Source organism: Platichthys flesus, chromosome 17 (genome assembly GCF_949316205.1).
Source record: "Platichthys flesus chromosome 17, fPlaFle2.1, whole genome shotgun sequence".
In the NCBI taxonomy this organism is placed as follows: domain Eukaryota; kingdom Metazoa; phylum Chordata; class Actinopteri; order Pleuronectiformes; family Pleuronectidae; genus Platichthys; species Platichthys flesus.
In genome coordinates this window covers 19,130,136-19,152,398 of record NC_084961.1, presented here as the reverse complement: position 1 = coordinate 19,152,398, position 22,263 = coordinate 19,130,136, and the positions used below count along the sequence as shown (strand labels likewise).

At 41.8% G+C, this 22,263-nt stretch overlaps 1 protein-coding gene across 3 annotated transcripts in view; it reads right to left on the bottom strand.

Moving 5' to 3' along the window:
- Nucleotides 1-3,457: 3,457 nt before the first annotated feature.
- LOC133972829 (retinoic acid receptor beta-like) overlaps nt 3,458-22,263 on the bottom strand; it is a 134,171-nt gene continuing 115,365 nt past the window's right edge. For all 3 annotated transcript variants that reach the window (XM_062410405.1, XM_062410407.1, XM_062410406.1), the window contains 4 exons: nt 17,306-17,482; nt 12,214-12,418; nt 8,798-8,956; nt 3,458-7,568 (listed from right to left, as the gene is read on the bottom strand). In XM_062410405.1, coding sequence (XP_062266389.1) covers nt 7,279-7,568; nt 8,798-8,956; nt 12,214-12,418; nt 17,306-17,482 — 831 coding nt within the window. In that variant the 3' untranslated portion in view covers nt 3,458-7,278. The remainder of the gene's footprint in view (nt 7,569-8,797; nt 8,957-12,213; nt 12,419-17,305; nt 17,483-22,263) is intronic.

Here is a 22,263-nt window from a genome sequence, read left to right as displayed (position 1 = left end):
AAAGGCAACTGTCTGTGATAGCTTGGCCTTTAATATATAACTTCTCCATTCTAGGCTGCTAATCAAATTAAAATGCCCTCTGTGTATTGTGAAAGTTCTGAAAGTTTGAAACTTAAACCTGAAATTATCACACATTGCTGTAATGATTGAATGAAGAAGCAGACATGTTATTGTATCTCTGGATCGGCTGATGTTGCCTATGATTGGCTGTTTGTCAGCCCACCTCTCACCCATGCTCATGGTGGGAAACCCAGCGTTAATTTATTTGAGATTAAGATTAAGATTAAGATGCATTTATTATTCCCAAACACATGCACAGACATGCAAAGGCACACTCATGCAGGTAGGGAAATTTAACTTCTGCTTTTGACCCATCTGGTGCTGGACACATAGAGCAGTGAGCGACCATGTACGGCGTTGGGGGAGTAAGGTGCCTTGCTCAGGGGAACTAGACAGGGTAGGGAGACTCTTGGTGAACTAGAGACGCTCCAAACCTCAATGTGCCCAAGTGAACCAAATATGAACGTATGTATTGTGTAACTGGTGAAATGTAACATACATATTTATAGAAGTGAGGGGATGAAGTGAACCTGTGTTATTGTCAGCGAGATGTCAAGACATTAACAGGCTGCATCAATTCAACTTAAAGGAGCATCATCTTATGTTGGTTCAAGTCAAGCTTTATTCTAAGACATTCAATCTGTAGACAACTAGACAACCCATTTCTGATCTATTTAAGCTGTCACATGTCTGAAAGGAAAAAAGACTGCAGTGACCAAATAAAACTACAGAGGTTGTCAAGAACATTAGGTAATGAGGGTTGTCCATTCGTGTTAAAACTCGGGCTGAAGTGTCCTTGGGCAAAGTCTTTTAATGTATACAGACCATTTTCCCTCTCATTACGCTGAACATGACAACACATCGTGTGTTTATACTCGCGTTCAATCATTAGAACTTTCACTTTCCACTCACAATTCGTACCTCTTCCGATCAGCTGACCGTAATCCAAGCCCATCCATTCTATACATCCTTTAACCCCCATCTGTGTCTGGACCCCTGAAATGAATCTCAGATTCAAGGGAACAAAGTAACAAGCTATGCTGACCTACAATCAGATTATACATTTCTCAAGGTTTCTCAAGGTTAACACGCTGATATTACATATCCACCAAATACAGAAAGAGCAAATTAGTCCTGTTGCTGTGTAGCTTGTTAACTGTTCTGCTTGCTGATGCAGGTCTATGTGGGGTTTCAGAACCTTTTCACTGTATATAGCAGCTTAATTGCTGTCCACAAGGCTGTTGGTACTTAGCCTTAAAATCAAAAAAGCTGAAGGACTAAAACTCCACAGAGCTGTAAAAAATTATAAAGCATATCCATGATCCAATTGCAAATGGATGCCTTTGATTTGCACTTTTAATGGGTTTATTGTGCCACTAAGACCAAGCTCTGGTGTGGATGAATAGCAACAGCTAAGTAGTTCATCTGTATAACCATTATATTTTGTAGCATCGCACAATGTATTCATTCAGCTGCTGGAGCTGCTGCGTATTCCAATGAACACTAGACATTCACTGTTTGTCAGGATTCATAACCTGCATGCTTTAAAGAACACACACGTGTATTTTTAAAATAAATATATTTTATTACTTTGCCAGGACAGCTCATGGTAAAGTTAAACAGTATATGAACATAAAAAGCATATGTTAATGTACAAACAGAGACAATATTTAAAATGGAGAAACAGATCGGAGCGCAAAACTCAGAGCAGCTACTGAGGTCAAGTTCACCCTGTGGAGCCGGCAGCAGGGGCTGATGGGATCGATCCACATCCGTCCCTGCCCCTGCCCCCCTCTCGCGCTCAGTGGGATGTGATCGTTATGTCTCATATTAACACGACTATACAACACTGCATATGACTGGTGGTGAGGTCCTCTGTAACAGATGGAAAAAAGGCGACGATGGACAGTTTATGATGTCGACCAAATACACCTTCGAGATGGACAACAACAGAGCTACTGTTAATGACTGATACTGGTTCACAGTCTAGTGTTCTGGCTCCTGGCTTCGTCTAGGGTTGGACTGGTATGTGAGACTGAGATACAGGATCTTTGTAACACTACTGCCATGTGTTTGTGTTAATGTAGAACAGCCTTCTACCTGTAATTTGACTCAAATGTTGAGGATATCGGATACTTGGCGACGTCAAGTCACAACAAACGACCGGCTCAATGGTTGCAAAGCATTTACTTGTTACATTGAAACAAAATATGAAATATAATAAAGTATGTGACACTAAAAATAGCTCACTGAGGTTTGGTATTACTACAAGGCTGACAATAGGGCAGCCATCTTGAAATGATGTGGGAAAGCTGCAAAGACAGAAAAACTGGAAGTTGTCCCTGTTTTCCCAAGGTCCCACCTTCATCATACTGTAGCATACAAGGGAGCAAAGTATCTGTAATTTGCAGGTATTCAAAACCTCCTATTTAAAGGGACAAGTCAACCTTCAGCTCAAGAGGACATCCAGCTTACATTAGCTGTTGTCAAACATGAACTCCAGGTAAAAGGTGGAGAATTTTGGAGTTCACCCAGAGTCTGCCTTTTCTGCAGAGATGCGTTTACAACGAGAGGTCAGTAGAAACCACTGAACGTCTCACTTGGACACTTGCGTTCACACATGCACCTCCTTCGGAGAAAATACAGAGGAGCTGTGGAGTCCAGTGCATGTCTGAAATCAGCTGTAGAGAGACATTCATTTGGAGTCATGTTTCTGTTTCTCCCTTCTCTCTGTTGTGTTGTCAGATTGGTGCCTGATGCAAGGTGGGGGATGTCCAGTTAGCGGAATTATTCTTATTGGGGTTTTCAGAAAAAGTGACACCTTTGACACACTACACACACTACACACATTACACCATGAGAATGTTCTATCATAGTATAAAGATATGTAGTAGTGCAGCGTTGATATATTCCCTGTGGAGGGCAGTTGTTTGCTGTGTGAAACTGAAGGGTGATTTAGGCTGATTTATTTAAATCCTGTTGGTTTTTCAAAGCACTTATTCACATACCACGTCAAGCCCTAGTTCATTTGTTGACCTGTCAACCAAATAGCTGTCGACTGATTGGGTTTGATTGATTGACGACAGCTGATTGGCTTCCTGGCAGAGGGTGGGGAGTGGAGCAGCTCCGTTGTTTGACATGGAACAGGAGCAGAACATATCAAAGACATCAGGTGCTGAGGTGACTTGGTTGTCCATTTCTTCCACTCATGGGTTTCTCTCTATTATTTGTCGCAAATTGTACACGTGTGTTTTGTGGAGCGTGACCCAGATGCCCAGGTCAGCCCACCAAGTTCCAGTTACTCCTCCTTTTGAATTGTTTTACATTATTCAGATGCGATTCCAGAATCCCAAGGACAAATGACAGAGCGTCTTTTCCACAGAGCTGCCAAATGAAATGCAAAGCACACACCATTTATGTAACATCTCTGCAGTGAGCTAGATAGTAAAGTATTACAGTTACGTCGGTACAACATTCAACAGAAACAAACAAGATGTAATTCAGCATTGTGAAGTTGTTTCCTAAGGGAACAGATAACGGCTCCTGCTGTGTCCGGTCGCCCGAGGGCACGCCAGACACGCAAGGGGTGGATGTGGACATTCTTCAGCTGTGAAGGTTTTCCAGCTTCGTAAAAGGAAAAAAAATAAAATAAAATTAAGAACACCTTGACGCCCTACCTACATCTCTCACCAGGAGAGGAAGACAGAAAATCAAGGGAGAGCATTTCCTATGTCACATTGAGATAGAAGTAATTATTCCTTAACACTGCATATCATTCTTCTGACCGACTCCATGACATAATTCACATTCAAACATGCCGAAACCAAACAAAAAAAAAACTAAAACAGCACTGGTTTCCCTTATGATATGTATTTCTGGGCAGGGATGGAATGCAGATGGGTTTTTGTTGTGCGCTGTTGAGACCCAGAGCTCCTCACTGCCCCGGGGTCTCGCTTTTCAGAATGACTCATCTACAACAGTTCCGTGAGGTGCTTATCTCAGCAAATATTCATCCCAGCAAATATTTTTGAGACGTCTAGGACATTAGGTATTGGAGTATGCTTGTGCCAACATAGAATTTGGTTTTGACCCAGATTTTGAATTTGCATTTGTATTTAAGGAAGCCGAATGTCATCAAACTTAATAATTCACCTCATCGTGTCCCACAAAGCTCAGTCATAAAAAAACCTTTAAACATCACAGTGTCAGACTAACACATATAATAGGTGTCCAGAATCAGTCTGTCATGTACTTTCACTTTGCCTCACTGACACGGTAAGTGTCACACAACTGTAACTTTTGCTTTAACGCAAAAGATTTGCACTAAGGGACAGTTGGCAACATTTCGTGGACGTGCCATGGAGACACTTTGAGATTTTGGAAGGTTCTATATATAGAGCACGAATTTGACACTGAGAATTTGGGAACTCCAGTAAAATGGCAAAACGTAATTAAAGTGCAGTATGGGAGTGAATTTAGACTCAGCTCACTGGTTGAAGACCCTGCGATATGGTTGACTGTCCAGAGGAGGTGAGTTTGTTTTTTCTGTTTTTTTCTTTACATAATAAATTCTGATTTCTCAACCTCTAAACTGTATTTTCCGAGGTCGAACATATATGCTAGACTAACAAATTCCCAACTTCCTAATGAATAAGTGCATTTACCAAAGGTGTAACTACTCCTTTTAGTCTTGGACGTGGATGAGAAGTCTAACAAGCGGAAACCATGTCTCTAGTTAAATGACAACAAAGTAAATTCTACATGTGGACGAGGGAGGGTGTTATGTGGCCGAAAGCTCAAAAACAAGTGAACGTCTTTTGTAAATCTATAATTTCAGATTCAAATTGTGACTAATCCACATCGGTAAAATCAAATGCTGGCACAAATTCCTGGTTATTACCTTCACTTATGAACAAGAAAAACTGTCCTACTTACTGCATCATTTCTGAGAAGAAGAAACACACATTTTCTGAAATCCTAAGCTGTTTCGATATCCGTGTTCTCCTTACTTTTATGTTTGATAGGTGGTTGAACTTTGGCCCTCTGCTGTGAGTGCGGGACCGTTAGCTTTCATACTGCTACGTTTCGAACATGTTTAAGTGCTACAGTTAGTTTGTCCCCTGTGCTGTTCATGAACAACCACACGGTATCAGCCTGAATGGAGCCGTGATCCGACCTGCAGGGACAGCAGCGTAGTGAGGGATCTGGGTATTAGTGGCTATAATGGAGTTCAGTTCCCATTGTTCGTTGGGATGTGCGACCTCAGCTGTGAAGAAAAACGTCTCTCTAGGATCATCTTTTATTTTCAGCGGGACTGCCTCATCTGATACACCACGCCGCCTACTTCCCGCCAATGAGATTAAGTACTCAGTTGGATCTAATGTCCGAAGAGAAGCTTTACTCCACTGCATTTCTCAGGGCTGTGGAGGGTAATTTGGGATCTCCTCTTGCATCATTAAATGTTGCTTACACTGTCAAGTCTGATGTCTAAGGCGGATGAGTGGAGTGGATTTGGGTATTCCACCCAACCATGTGCTTTCTAAATTATTGTACAATCTTCCTCAACCCACGCAGCTCAGCAATCAGAATTGCATTGCCCATGTGTTTCACTGGTTCAAACAAGACACTTCTGAAAGGATAGAGAAGGAAACATAAATTGAGGAGCTCTGCTCATAAGGCCATAACAGAGCCCATTAGTGTCTGCAGAGCCTGGTTGGTAGTTCATGCTGTTGGTGGTGGATACACACTCAGGAGGTTGACATTCAAGCCGAGGCTTTGATGACCCGACAACTTCTATTTGTGCAACTGTTACATTTTTAACGGTATCCCATTCTACTTGCATCTTGATAGAGAGATATGAGACATCCTTGAAACCAGACCAGAGATGAATGTTTTCTCTGTTTGCTAGCAGGAGCACAACATGCCTGCAGAAGAGAGAATGTGGATATGTGACGTTTAGTCCAATCATCATCCGTCATCATCATCTCTCACTTTTTTGAGATATTTTCTGTAATTGTACGTGCTGGAGTAAATTGGATTTCTAAATAGCATGTGGCATAATGTGAAGGCAGACATCTTCCTCATACATTCAGTCATCACTGTGGGGCCATCTTGTTTTTAACTTGTGAAACCCCTGAACAGACCCTGGTTAAAGTGGAGTCATGGTCTACTAGAAGTATAGGGTGTCCTGTGTGATCACAGCCTGTTGCAGAACAATCTCTGGTATCTATCAACCTGATTTGCCCAATTTGTTTTGACAGTGAGGTAAACTGATTTACGGAGGAGATACAGCCACCAGATGAGTTAATTTCATAGACAGGCTGATTCTAAATCTAATCTGGTGCATCGGGTCTCTGAGGTTCATGCCGAGACTGGAAAGTTAAACAGACGCGGTCAATCTGATGAGTGTGTGTCAAAGGCTTTTGCTGTTGTGCTTCCCTCCTTTGAGAAAACAGATGACCAGACTCGGCTGTCGCTATGGAGAGAAGCTTCGCATTCTGGCGGTGTGGATGTAAACTCGTTCATGTAGAGACGTGAGCAAGTAAAGTGTTTTAAAAGACAAAAACTGTTTTAAATATAGCAACAAATATAAAATATTAGACTTCCATAATGTCAATATGCAATAACATTCTAGATAACGTTTTGAAGGACTTACAATTTGTTCCTCTTCAAACCTTGAAGTATCGCCTCAAAGATAATATTTAAGACAATGAAAAAAGCACCACAAAATTCATCATAGAAACAGAGATCTAACCATACGATGGTATGTACAATGTACGTATGCAAACAACATGAGAGAGGGAAAGAGATGAGGACAGAGTAGGAAAGAGAAAGGTAGAGAGAGGACTAAAACCACTTATCGAACTCCTGTCATGCAGAGAAGGAGTTACACAGGAGACCTGAGGAGTACCATCTCTGGCGGTTTGTGAGGGCCACGCCCTTCCTGTCACAGTCCCAGAGACGCCATTACAAATGAGAGCTCAGTTCAGCATTATACACAAACCGTAATCCTTTGAGGCCTCCGTGTTGACGTTTTCTTTTTAAGGAGTTTTAGAGGAATGGGAGAAGAAGGATATAAAGATAACATAATACCAAGCGTCGGAGAGTCAGGGCAGAGAGGTTGGGCATGGGGGGGGGGTCTACTCCTTGCCGGCTGTTTTTTTTTGTGTGCAAAGAAATGTCAGAGCAAGTCTCAGAGGAACCCATGGGTGCACCCTCCTAGGGCTCTTCGCTAGGAGGTGTGGCTGCAGCCCCCTCTGTGTCAAAGGAACCCGGCGACTCCTGGGCAGGGGGGTCCTCCTTGGGACTGTCCTTGCCGCCGGGGCTGGCCCTTTCCCCTTCACCTTCACCTTCATCTTCACCTTCACCTTCACCTTCCGCGGCCTCGGCTGAAGTGCTGTTGCCGTTGCTCTGGCTGTCTTGGCCCTCTGAGTTCTCCAGCATCTCCTGGATTAGTGGCGGCATGGAACCTGGGATCTCCATCTTCAGAGAGATGACGCGTTCTGCTCCTGCAAGACAAAATGAGGGGGGTAAACAAAATTGGGGGATGAAAGTTATTTCTTGATTTTGGAAACAGTTGTTAGAGAAGTATCTGGATTCTAAACCCTCTGACTGGCTTTGACTGAGCCTGTGAACAATTTATCTAACTCCACCACCATTGAAAACCACCAGACAAGTTGAAAGCTCCAAAACTATGCCCTGAGTTGACAATGAGTGAAGATCATTTTTTTAATTAGCAGATTGTTTAGCAAAATGAAGCAGTTTCAACAGGATTTCTTTATAAGACATCCTTAGTGAATTAATTTAATAAAAAACTTTTTACTAAAACTATATATTGCATTGTGCACTATATAAGCTACTTTTTAGCCCCGAAAATACAGACAAGAGAAATATCATACCAATAAGTGAAACTAAGAAAAAGTAAAGGATTAGGACACAAATGAAACCGATACAAACAGTGAAAGCATTAGTAAGACAATAAGCTTGGAGAGGAATCAGATAAACCAAGGAAACAACAAGAAGCCAAGTTTAAACAAAGGGTTTAAAGGGAAGATAACGAGCAGAGATAAGGAGTAGGAAACTCTACAATAATGATTCCAAAGTCGAGGGGCTGAGGTCTGTGGAAGGTTGATAGAAGCGTTTGAGGCTGCAACAAAGCTTAAAGAGGGTTTAAGGCTCAGCACTGTGAATCAGTCCAAATCATACATGGAACAGATCAAAGATGTTTTTTCAATCTGTGGTGTTTTACAGGCAGCCAGTGTCGAGAAAGTGCTGCCTCCTTGTGTTCCTTGTCACCTTTCCTGCTAAGTTTTGAACATTGCCGATAACGATCACAACATGCCACTGATGGTAACGCACCAAAACGCCCACAACATACTTTGCTCATTTAATGTAAAAATGAACGTCGTACTTTCTTGTGTCTCCAAGGTTGAATCTCTACTTCTGTCAGTTTACTGACGGTCCAGAGTAAAACCTCTCCCGGCCCGCGTCAGAGAACATTTGCATAAAGTTGAACCTTTTTCAATTTCTCTGTGTCACATTGCAGCAAGACACCAGCTTATTTGATAATTCTGCTCAAAATGATAGCAGCCTGTCAGCCTCTAGTGTTTGAGTGCTTACGCGTCAATGCAGGAATATCAGTCTCTGACATGCAGGCAGACGTGGATGCCTCCTGCTATTTGTAACTGCAGTGAGCTGGTACGTGTGGTGCAAGCGTAAGGGGACATCTCCCTCCCACCTTTAGCACTGATGCTGCGCAGGTCGGTGATCTTCATCAGGGTTTTGGGGAACATGTGGGGTTTGCTGGGACGGCGCTTCCTCACGTAGATCTTCAGAGCCTCCAGCAGTGGCTCCTGGAGCTGGTCCACCTTGGAGGGCTCCTCCAGGTCCTGACGATCTGACACGCACACACAGACACACACAAAATCCAGTCAGACTTGAGGCTCAGCTATGATAAATCCATGTCTTTGCCTTATCTGATGTAGACAAGCTGGAGGCTAATACATGTATCACAGCATGAAGCCTGGTTTGATTAAGAAGGAAGAGTTTATCTCATTATGTCAGCTCATTTGCTGCAGAGGAGAATTTGCAGCGATGGTTACAATTAGATAACTTTAGCAGAACGCTCATTTAAATCCTTTATTCCGACTGGTTGTGCTCAGCTCTGATAACTGTGCGGTTTTAGAGGCAGAGCTGCTGCATGGCAGATGTGGTATTCAAAGCCGTGCATCTATCCAGAGACCACTTCCCTGCACATAGTGATTATTAGAATGACTCAGTGGTCAAATGCACCAGAGGCCTCTGCTCTGTGAACAGGGACAATGGCTCAAATCCCCCATTCAAAAAACATTAAGGACTTTTTAGCTGGTAGCTCCCTTTGGTTTTTATTTGGCTTTATTGTGCATCACATGTAGCCACTGGCAGTGTTGAGAAGACTAAGTGTCGGTTTATCACAGAAAAATATTCTCCATTTGGAATATCCAGCAGATTTCACAACCCTGAGTGTCCAGTTTACATTTAATAATTTCATTAAACTATGGCAGGTATCTGATATCCCCTTTGACATTGTAACGGAAAATAATTTTGTATCACAACGTGGGTTTCATCTTTGTTAACTGGGAGTCGGTTAAGATAACACTGTTCTCACTAAAGTAATTGATAAAATCCCATAGGGCCAAGTCATGGTGCTGTTTTGCATTCAGAGATCTCAGAGAGTTAAACATGATCACAACCCAAATAGCTGATGATCAGAGCTACAAAAACAAAACTCAAGATGTAATAACGGCCTTCTTTTAAGTTTGTTTGAATCACCTGATTCCAGACTGCATGATGCCATCAGGGGGAAATACTCTAAGAATTCAGCTCTCATTTTAGATTTCAAAAGATTGGTTCACATTTTTCCAGTCAATCTTGAAAATTACACACATGCAAAGTACATTTTCTAACTGTTCCCTACTGTTCTTTCTTTGCCTTAATCACTTCCTTAATCAGTTCCAATGAAAGTGATGGAGATGCTCAATATGCTGTCACCTTCACCTGAGGCTGTTAAAGCAGCAGGACAGGAGGATGGAGTGATGGACCTGGGGTTCACTTGTTAATATCTGTCTCACTTTATTAAGTGTGAAGGTCTTTTCTGAGGACCAACTCTGTTGGTTTGAAAAGAACTTGGAATGACTGACCTGCCGATCCTTTAGTGAGGAGAAAGAGTTGTAATCGTTTAAAGTCACTTAGTAAAATATACTACAGGACGTTTGCAGTTTCCAGTACTTTGATCATTTACATTTTAAAAAATTGACATTTTTAAATCACTGCTCAACAAGACAACTTAATATGTGAACTTGGTAGATGAGAAATCCTGATAGGAAACTATATAGAATCAACCATCAATTGAGAATCAAAAAGTGAAAGAAACAAAACCCAGTAATGTCTTATTTTATCTGAATGTCAGCTCTGAAAAAAAGTCACATTGAAGATTACATTACAATCCACCTTTAGGCCTTAGGGTGGCAGTGTGTGCATCGAAATCAGAAGCTGCTGGGCCTGCAGACAAGGAGCATGATTACAGATGCAATCAGAGGTGTCTCGCACTTTCCTCGGATTATGCAAGAGCCTGAAATATTTGCTGAGGCTCTGGGGATTGAGTATATAAATATATATTGTTGAATGAAAACCCAGCGGCGAAGGAGCCGGAGCGCTGATGAAAATGACGGGTAGAGGGGAGCGTGATAATTAGAGGAGACGCTGTGTGACTTTCAGTGGACATACAGGAAAACTTTGTGCATGTGTTTGTGTGTGTTTGAATATGCATTTGTGTGTGTTACAGAGTTTTGTGTTAATGTGCGTGTAGCCACATGAGGGTATTAGTCATGCCTGACGTATGGTCGTGGATAACAAGCAGCCGCTTCTCTCTTGGGAGGGGCAGTTCAAACCTTCCACTCAGCGAACGGATTCTGCTGTGACATACCTGCCCGTCATCTCTCTCCTCTCCCTGCTCTCTCTCCAGTCACAACAGCGCTGCCTCACTGACAGCAACCTGTGGGTGACCTGGTTTCAGACTCAGGTGGAGGCTGATTCACTTTTCCCTCAAACTGAGTGATTCCTTTACCAGTGAACCTACCGAAGTTCTTCTGAACTGGGTCACTGTCACTGTCACAGTGTGTTTTGGGTGATGTTTAGTCGAATATTCTATATCCTATATAGTAGACAAAGAGTATTGCAGTGCATCATGAAAGTGTTGTACGACAGATGGTCACTAACCAGTATATACCATCATGCATTGCACTCACGCCATTAACGGGAAGAAAACTGGTGGAGAGACGAGGAAGAAAGGGCAGCACGTCTCAGCCTTCTCTCTCTCTCTCTGGAGATTCTTCTCCTTCCCACTCTCATCAAAAACATCACAAGTATCGCAAGGATAAAGACGGACAGGTTCACAGAACTATTTGAGCAATGCATCCCAGCAAAAACAGCGGCAAAAAAGTTTATTTCCAAATAAAAAAATGGACTTTAATATATGCTTATATCGAGGGTAAGTGTAAAATACACATTTGAAATGTATTATTGTAATTCTCCACCGGCCGACCTCGTTGTTATTGTTCTGTCATAATCCTACATAACTGACATAATTACCGGGGCAGAAGAAATGTACTGGGTAATGTCTGAAAGTGCCCTTTTTTCTTTAGCAATTTAGGTCACTACCATCCTTTACATAGAAGTCCCTATATGGTGAAGTAGGGTTTAGTGAATGAGTGGGTGAGATTAGACACAGCCCTTGTAAGTATCATTCATTTACACCACCGCATTTATAAACATGGGGCGCAGGATGAAAAATACAGAGTTTGCCCTCTGAGTTAAAATGTTCGAGTTAGGATTTAACACTGTCAAACTATGAAGACATACTTCTGCTGTTGGACCGCTAACAGTTTAACAGCCACATTTGCAACATGTGACAGGAAGTTACTGTTTGCTACGTGTGCAGTTCTTAAATTTTATGTAATGAACATATGACACATTGTATCCAACATGTGATGATGGTTTGCATTCAAATTTGTATCTCTTCCATACCCCCCCCCCCCCCCCCCCCCTATTCTTATCTTGTCCTTCTTCCCCACTTCCCCCCCACCACTCCTCCCCGTTCTGCCCCGGTTAGCCCACCTCCAGAGATGAGACAGATGGCGCTGAGGAGGCCTGTCTCCGTGTCGTCCATCTCGATGGGCAGCAGCTGGTTGGCAAAAGTGAACACCAATTCAGTGAGAGGGCCGAAGCCAGCGTTGTGCATCTGCGTCCGGTTGAGGGTCAGCCCATCCGAGAAGGTCATGGTGTCCTTTTCGGGGGTGTACCTCGTACAGATGCGCAGGATCTGACAGGGGGGGAAGGAAGAGAGAGAAGCTCGGTCAGCAGGGACTTAGTGGACAGGAAACCTTCTGTGACTACAAATTGGAGGGTTCATCCATACAGGGGAAACTGCAGACAGTTTGCTTTGGACGTCTTGAAGCTGAGTTTGAACATCGACTGAGCATTTGTTTTGAGCTTTCATTATTTTTAATGAAAAACCTTTGGTTTGGTGGAGTCAAACTAAAAGTATAAGACTTGATCCAGCTATAATCCATACGACAAAGCAGGAAATCAGGAGGATTTACCTGTACCACTTTCTGATTCCTTTCTGCTCAATCTGGCAATTCAAATGTCTTCTTATTAAGGGTTGTATAACTGGTTTCTAAAGCATTCCAGTACGTTTTAATAAAAAACAAATAAAATAAAAAAACTAAAGACATTATAAATGTATGTAATACCTTTACATACATTTATAATGTCTTTAGTACAGGTGTCTTTTTACACTGGGACTGATTTGCTAAAATGTGCACCTTTAACCTTATTACTGGTAAAAACACACACACACACACACACACACACACACACACACACACACACACACACACACACACACACACACACACAATCCTGCAGAGAGGAGAGACGTTCCTTACGTAGATTATGATGTGTGAGTGATTTGAAATGAGCAGAGTCACTTGTTGACCTGCGGGGCTGCCCGGATACTGTAAAGGTTATAATCTGAGTGTTTTATCACACAAACCTTAGAGCATTCATATGGAGAGCATCAAAATAATCAAAATATAATCATGTTGATTTTAATATTTAATTTGTTTATTTGTGTGTGTGGGATCCCCACTTTGCCACTGGGCATTTCTCACACTGTTTTCCGCACTTTTTGTGCATTGCTTTAGCTACACATCCCACCAGGACCTGATTTCAAGCGACAGCAAGTGGCTTTTTTCAGTGAATAATCTTTGATACACTACACATCCAGTTACAAACACATGTAGAACAAAAATAGCAATTAACCCTTGAAAAACATAGTGTTACATTTAAATAATATCCAGGTGTTTTTATCAGGAAATAAAGTTGCTGAACATAGAAGGAACATTTTTAGTTACCAGAGACGTCTGCAACAAGGTGTATGTTGCTCCGCATTGTAATGTTGTAATGCTAACATATTGGATGAAGATTATAAGGTAAAACTAGTTATATGCTATTCTTAGTTTGTTCTGCTGCCCCCTTATGGGTAGAAAATCGATTATTTCAACCTAAGGCAAAAAAACACTGAAATTTTGTTGACTTTCCTAACAATGAAATAAAGACATGAAATATACAAACTGCCCATAAACACATAATTAACTGTACCAACCTTCTCAAAGTCATTCTCCCAGACTGTGAGAAGGTTGATACTGTTACATGTGAGTATGTGTGAATCTGTGAGAAGTCTCAACCAAGTTTCCCAGGAAGAGCAACAGAGAGAAGAGGCACGGCCAAAACAATGACCTTCCACACACTCAGAGAAAATAACCTTTGGGTCTCCCTGCTACACTGCACTGCGTGTGCGTGTGTGTTTGTGTGTGTATGTTGTGTGAGAACACCTAATGAAGCCACTGACAGTGGATGTGAAGCCTACAGGAACCTTTGAAGCTATTTGAGTGGGATGCTTCTGACAGTGAGTGGCAGGCGTGTCTGCAACATGAAACAGAATAAAACATGGCTACTGGCAGTACTCACACCAGCTGGCCAGGCCTGGGCTCAGACACACAGAGACACACACACAGCGTTTGATCTTTACTATGACACTCCCTCACCCAGGACTGGTGCACAATACCTACGCCCTTCACAGCAAAAATGTGCTTGTGAAGGGATGCTGATGGCCAGAGAGTCACCACAGCCTTCAACTTCTCACCTCTGTTTCCCCGGGAGTTCACTGCTGCTCCACTGCTCAGCCACATCCGATTAGTCGGACTATATCAATGAAAACTCATTTGTTACCGTGGCACTGCCACAGAAACTGAACTTGATAGAAACATACTCAAAGTGAATTACAAACTTTTCCTGGTTATCATCAGCATTCATTAACCCAGGATATGTGTGCATGTTGTTTAACTACTTTGCATTTACACCTCACATTAATCTGCATCTTCATGCATTAATCATAGATTGTACATGCCCCCACCGAAATGCAGATCATCCTTTCTATCACTACCTCTGTTATTGTTCATGTCTTTTAAAGACTAATACATCAGGTTGCTGAGAAAACTCTTTTATAATCATTTATGATATGTAATTGTTTATGTATGTAAGCGATATATGCTCAATTACCATATAACAATAATAATACTGGGTGGTTCTTCCCACTGTTCTTCAACAGTTCTTCATGACATTGATTGAACAATATGTTGGAAACCTATCTCTGAGATTCTGCTACAGGTTGACATAACTCCATCATTTCTACAGATTTGTCAGCTACACATTCGCGTTCAACCAAAAAAACAAAGGTTCTACTGGGTTCACATCCGGCGACAGTAGAGCTAAATGGTGAATGGTCTATATATAGCATTTCTCTAGTCTTGAAGACCATTCCAAGTGCTTCAAAGTACAGTTTCTTTGCCATTCACCAATTCACACACACATTCATACAGTGCATCTATGGGCAGCACTTTTTTCTATGAGAATGGGACAGCCAACACAGGCATTTTGGGGTTCAGCATCTTGCCAAACAACACTTCAGCATGCAGAATGGGGAAGACTGGGATCAAACCGCTATCTATCTGGTTAGTGGATGACCCGTTCTACCCGTTTTATCCTACTTGAAGTTAACTTTAGACAATGGTAAACTGTGGCCAAACCTGGACAAACATGGTCTGCAGCAATACTCAGACAGTGACATTCACATGAAGACTCATTGGTATTTACTGACCCAAAGTCTGTCAAGAAAACTGTCCCACCATCACACCACCACCAGCAGTCAGATGATACAGGTTGCTTCCATGGATTCATGCTCTTGACACCAGATTCTGCAGCCTCAGCAGAAATCCAGGTTCATCAGACCAGGCTACTTTTTTTCAGTCTTCACCTGTCCAGTGCTGGTGAGTCTGTGTCCATGCAGCCTCTCTACTGCTCTCTCTAGTAAAAAGGGTTATCTGAGTTACCGTGGCCTCTCTGTCAGATCCAACTGAGAGAGCGTCGCGAGCTGCTCAAATGACTGTGTGTGAATCTATCTGACTGGTGATGAGCTCGTTTTTACTGCACTAGAGGTGTTGCGATAATCATGTAGTCAAGATAACATGGAATATTTATTTAATGTTAATAATACACATATAACATACAATTTCAACCTCAGACCGATCTGCACACCTTTTAAGTCAGTATTTACTACTGATGTCCATTTAATATCAATCATAAGTCATCAATAAGAACAATTGGCATTAGGTTGTAGGACATCCCTGTGGTTATGGTTCCTGTCTTGTAGCTAGCTATTAAGTTATATTAGACCCAAGTTTAATTCAAAATAAAGCTTTCCTTCAATCTGTATGTATCATTTTAAGATTATAATATAGCAGGAATAATTATTATGTGGCAATGATTGAAAAAAGAATGAAACTATCCCTAATTATATTAGCCGAAATATACTCACCCATAAACACACGCACACACGCACGCATGCCAAGCATGCAGGAGTGAGACAGACGAGGAAGAGAGACAGACATTTTGCCTTTTTCCATCCCATTACTGTGGCTACATTACAGTACATTGCTCCACTTCACAAGCCCTAAATAACAAAAATTTACCCGCTGGCAGGCAGCAGACTCTGCAGACATCTCTGCGTCTGTGCACACAGCATCATTAACAAATGCAGTGCGAGGAGTGACTGCCCCACATTCAAAAACACAGGCAACCGTCCTAAAAAAAGATTCGGGGCTGAGAGATGTGTCTGCATGTCTAATCTAACCTCTACTACAGACTGCTACTCCTCATGATGAACTGAATTGACTGGCATGATCAATTTATCTGAACTTCCTCACTCCTATTGGCCAGCTGAGGAGATCATCCAATAAGATCTAAGGATTGGTCTAATGGGAGATGGGCTTAAAGCCACCGGAGATCTGAGGCTCACCACAGACTCTAAACACGTTAATAGATTCCAACACACTGAGGAACAGGAAAGGGGATAGGAGGATAAATATTACAATATACCAAGGCAGACGACTCCCTCTTCAGTAAAGAGGTGTGTTTATATAACTGTGTTATATCACTGCTGGGAGCAGTTCTAAAGAGGTTTATAGCTCATTACTGAATATTTTAAGAGTTTACTCTCGTACCAAAGAAACATCTAAACTGTGCTTCTTACAGCAACCCCATTAAAGAGAAACTAGTTCAGTATAATTACTGATATAGAGTTAAAGGTAGAAAAGTGACAGTGTCTGGAACCCTGTATACACTGCAAAAAATTAAAAGGCTAGAAACAACTTGCTGCATCATATTCTGTAATGTTGAGGAGAACCCAGTCTTTAATCTATGAAGAAAATCACCTACAGTAGTGTTGACTAATTGTCTTCAGGTCTGATGATTTATCTCGTTTTAAAAAACATCAAATACTTTACACTGATAATTATTGTGTCACCAGGGTCTGGATGATTTAACCAGTTTATTCCTTATGGTGATCTGAAAATTGACACTTGCCATAAACAATTATGTTGGCCAATTATAATTTCAATGAAAACTGTCAATAGACTACGATGATACACCACAGTCTTATTGACCATCAAAGTGCTTTACAGTACAAATCACATTCACCATATTCACACACGTTCACACAGATCTTCCACAGTATATACTGTGGTTTTTCATTCATGTGGAAACTTGAGGACTTGAGTTTATTTCTCTAAAATAGATTGACACCCACCAAAATGTCCAGGCAGGCAGCTTTCAGGAGCGTGATCTGGTCTGCGATGGTCAGCCCCGTGAAGCCAGGCACTCGTTTGGCAAATTCCACGATCTTGATAATGCACTTGGTGGCCAGCTCGCTGAATTTGTCCCACAGGCCCAGGTCCAGCCTCACACGGTGGTCTGCACTCGAGTTCTGTGAGGCACACACACACACACACACACACACACACACAAATACAGACACACACACAAACAGAGAACAAGCCGTCAGGCAAAGAGGCAGCTACCTTTGTCATTGCACAGACTGTTGCTAATGATCTCCTCAGTGCACCCTCTTCACTCTGCTCCATATGTGTCAGTTACCTACAGTAAATAGGCTCCATAAGACCAGAGCTCTCAAAAACACTGGCAGGATTGTTGTTGTGAATACGTCGAGCTGAGCCGAGCCGGGTGGCCGGGCCCTGCAATAATGAGCATAACAGTGCCAGTGGGATGCTTATGCAATGATGGGATGCAGAAACAGAGCTGTGACAGGTAGCACAGGGCGGTTTGAAGCCAGAGCTGCCATTAATACAGCTTCCCTCCAGAGCCTACACTGGAGGGAAGCAGCACGGGTGAAAGCCAGGGAACAATAAAGACATAGCTGTTCGTAATATATGGCAAGAGGAAAAAGTGGAAATAAATGTGCTGTAAGATACCAGAGAGGAAAGAAAGAGAAGGAATAACAGATGACAGCGAGGGAAGTGAAGAGTGGGTGAGCTGAGAAGTGTGACAGAAGAGAAGATATATGGAATGAAGTCTGAAAATGTGTTTCCTAACTGCTATTCATGGCCATTTATTAAAACAACAAATGGCCTCAGCTACCTCTTATAGAAAAACTCACTGTGCAACTTTATACACTGTCAATTTATTATAACCTGGTTCCTACTTTTGTTATTTTGTCATTATTTCTTTCAATAGGGGAAATAATATATATACACAACCAGTTAGATGGGATGTAAACGGCTCAATTCAATTGAAAAAGTGAGAGCTCCTGATCTGTTGGTAATAACCCTTAAATGTGCACAACTGTGTTCAACATGACAAGAAGTCCATCTGTAAGCTCTGATGGCTGTTAACAATCGATTTGGTTATCATTGTCACCACACCACTAAGGTTCTTAGTACTGCCAGGTTCTGTGTGGGGTTTGAATGCTCTTCTCATCAATTAATCAATCAATCAAACTTTATTTGTATAGCCCATATTCACAAATCACAATTTGTCTCATAGGGCTTTAACAAGGTCAGACATCCTCTGCCCTTAACCATCAACAAGAGTAAGGAAAAACTAAAAAAAAAAAAACTTTTACCAGGGGCAAACGAAGGTAGAAACCTCAATTCTCTTGCAGGGCCTTGTATTGTAGGCCTGCCACAGTCTAAACACATGCGTATTAGGTTTAGGTGAATTGAAGACTCTGTAGGTGTGAATGTGATTGTTTTTTTTTTTATCTGTATGTTGGTCTTGTGATATGCTGGCAACATACCCCTCCTCTCGCCCAATGTAAGCTGGGAATGACTCCCTAATCCTTACCAGACAATCTGTATTGATATTGGTTGAATGGATTCTGACAGAGTTCTGCTATCCTAGCCTGAACCCAGGGGGTCCTGATATAGGCACTTGGGTCTTGTTTGTTCATCTGTGGCAAACTAAAAGTAATCACCTTTAAGTTAAAATAACAGTAACTTCATCATAAATAATGATGCTAAAACCTTGGGTTAAAAAGTACATTCCTTGGTAGATAGCTGGAGAGTGATGAAAAGTAATGTGAAACTGTTAAAAGAACCAGTAACCATGATGTATATGGTTAAACGATGTTAATTTACAGTGTTTGAGCATGTTTACCATCGGGATCCAAACCATGCTAAATTAACAAAATAACAGAATTAATCATTAAATCAAAATGTGCTCTTATTTTGAAGGCGGAATAGATAATTTCTGTTTCCCTCCAAATACCTGGGGGAATCATAGTGTATTTCACAAGTTACCATTTTTTAAACACTAGCTTAACCTTGCGTGGTTACTTCTGTCTTTCAGATATGTTGAAAGATTATGTAATCTACACAATACGTTGTTTCTGTCATGAATATAATGTGTTGTCAGATGCCGCAATGTGTATGTTGCTATATTCTTGTACTGCATAAGAAATTCATGCGAGTAATTCATGCGAGTAAAGCAACCATCTCTGGGGCCTGACACATGCATGTAGAGTAATAAAATGAGGGATGCCCATTTAGCTGCTTCAGGTCAGAGCTCTGGTATTGTGTCACGTACTGAGACACAAACAAACTAACAATTTAGTAGCACTTAAATGGCACTTACTTATAGCACTTTGTAGTTTTGCTTTATTTTTGAAGAAATTGTACTTTCTTGCTTCTTGTTGTTCTGGGTTTGTACCCTCGGGGTTGATTGCACTTATTGTAAGTCGCTTTGGATAAAAGCGTCAGCTAAATTAAATTTGACCGGGAGTGTGGTGTATTGGGCTCGAAAGGGCACATGATCTCCCTTCACTTCTTCACTTTGCTTTGTGAGCCCTTCTGTAAAATGAGCGGATCAAGGAAACGAAAAATGGACAATGAGTCCCGAGTGTTTAACACGGAGTGGACAACAAAATACTTTTTTCACTGAAGTCCAATCAAAGGCTGTATGTCTGATACGCCGAGAAACAACATCAGCCTTTGTAGCATCACTTTGCTACGAAGCATGCTAACTAGGCTAGCAAGCAGTCAACGCAAGAACGGCTCAGAGGTTGGCGGCTCATTTACAGACTCAGCTAAATTTTTTCACCAACAAACTGCGATTCAAGAGTCAACTACCAAGGCAAGTTTTTTGGTTGCATTCGAAATAGCAAAGGGCTAGCAAGCCTTTCTCCGAAGGCAATTTTTTTGTTAAATTGCCATGCAAATAAATGCTTTGCTACTTGTTAAAGGCCAAATCTTTTCATATAATGATTTTTCCACGTCATTTGTATTAGTTCACAAAAACAATCCATCCATCCGTCTGGTCCTGGCCCGGCCCCTCTGTCAAATTTTAGAACCCATTGTGCGATTAATTCACTAGTTAGAGATTAATTCTCTAACTAGTGTTAATATTATGAGTCACGTGCTCGTCCTCAAAATAAACAGCTGGTGGTGCTAATTTTCCACTCAGGCACCGTTTATTAAAAGATGATGCAATTAAAAGAGCACCATCTCAGCCAGTGTAAAAAATAATGGAAATACATGTATAAGACATTTCTGATTGTCTCATGTTTTCATGTGAGGAAGGTTACGATCTGTGTTGAAGTCGTACAATCTGAGTGTTCGTCTTTATATCTTTCAACGTGCATGGCACCAGCACAGACTGAAATTCAGAGAACAACTGGAAGTGTGTTGTGTAGCCTCGGTCAATCGAGGCCTTCGTTCATACAGATGTTGCCTTTGCAAGCCCCGATCATCACTATCGCTCAGTCTGGATCTGCAGAACATTTACTTTCACGGACGCACCAGCTGTTTCAGCTAAGCGTATCAAGGTTTCAAGGCAATATTTCCACGTAATGTGGAATTACTTTTTTTTTTCACTCATTTTAAACACTGAAAATGCTAATTAGAAAGGTGGATGGAAATGCAATTAACCCTGCAATTCTGATGGCTCGAACTCTAAAGATTGTTTTACCCCGATAAAGACACAGTTTTGAGTGAAATCCTTGCTGTACTTAAAATCATAAAACAACGGAGAAATTGGACTTAATTCCAAAGATAACACTGTCAGCATCTCCCCTCACTTGTAAGAAAACTACATGCCTACAGCATCTCTTATATCCCAGAGCAATGCTCCCCATTATTTTTCAGCTTCATCTTTATCACAAGTGTTTCTGAGACATGGGAGCATCTAAAGTGGAAACATCCAACGGGGAGATTCTGTAATGGTTGAAAAAAATGGTTTGGTTATTGTTTACTGTGGATTAGGGCTGCAACAAACAGTTCTAAAAAGGGAGGGGAAAGAAAATGGCCATGGGAGCAGGGGATAATGTGACAGATTCAGACGGAGGAGAGCAGCTGCTGGGGAATGGCTTGGGTGTAGCAGAGGAGAGCTGTGGTGCGCTGGCTGATGGTGGGGATGGAGCATCTGATGACCGTTCTGTTTTGTGATGGTTAACACGGAATAGCCCATCTGTTCTCCATGGGTGAGTCTCCACATGTAGCAAGGACACACGGCACACACTCACAGAGAGGGGTACACGCACCAACACTTCACACAATGAGGAGGGACGATATTTACACAATGTACTGGATATATGTTAGACAAGGGACGTCTGTACTACGCAGCACGTTCAACATATCTTTTCGTTATCTGGCCTCACTGAGTGTAACAGCCGCGGTCTCGCTAAGCGGTCACATGACAGCGGTTATCAACATTAGTAGTCTACCGAGCACGTTCACAGGTAATAAAGGTAAAAGTGCATGAACGACAGCTGACGAATAATTATAATATAACATAACGTCACTGCTTTATCCGCTTTGCAAGAGTAGATCTGACTATAATAACATTTTTGTATTTGATCAAACTACATGTGTTTGTATATGAGAGTTTTACACTCATTGTTACAGCTGCAGCCCCGGCAGGGTCAAGCAAACATAATTCAGAGTGGAGTGTAGGCTCACTTTACAAAACAGTCCAAGCCTTTAGCACTTCATTGAGTCTGTATTCTGGGACAATGTCAATATACAAGAGGAGAATGGCTTTGACATTGCTGCAGCCAGGGACGAAAACAGATAAAGAAGACAGGAGGGGGCCCTCCTACACAGGAGAACAGTCCTGCTGAGGAGCTAACCCTCTGTAAAAGTGAGGATCATTCAGAAAAACCCCAGATGCCATTTTCCACGGAATTGATTGGTTAGTTACTTAACCCCCCCCCCCCCCCATTTTTCTGTAACCATCATAAACTAAGGGGATCAC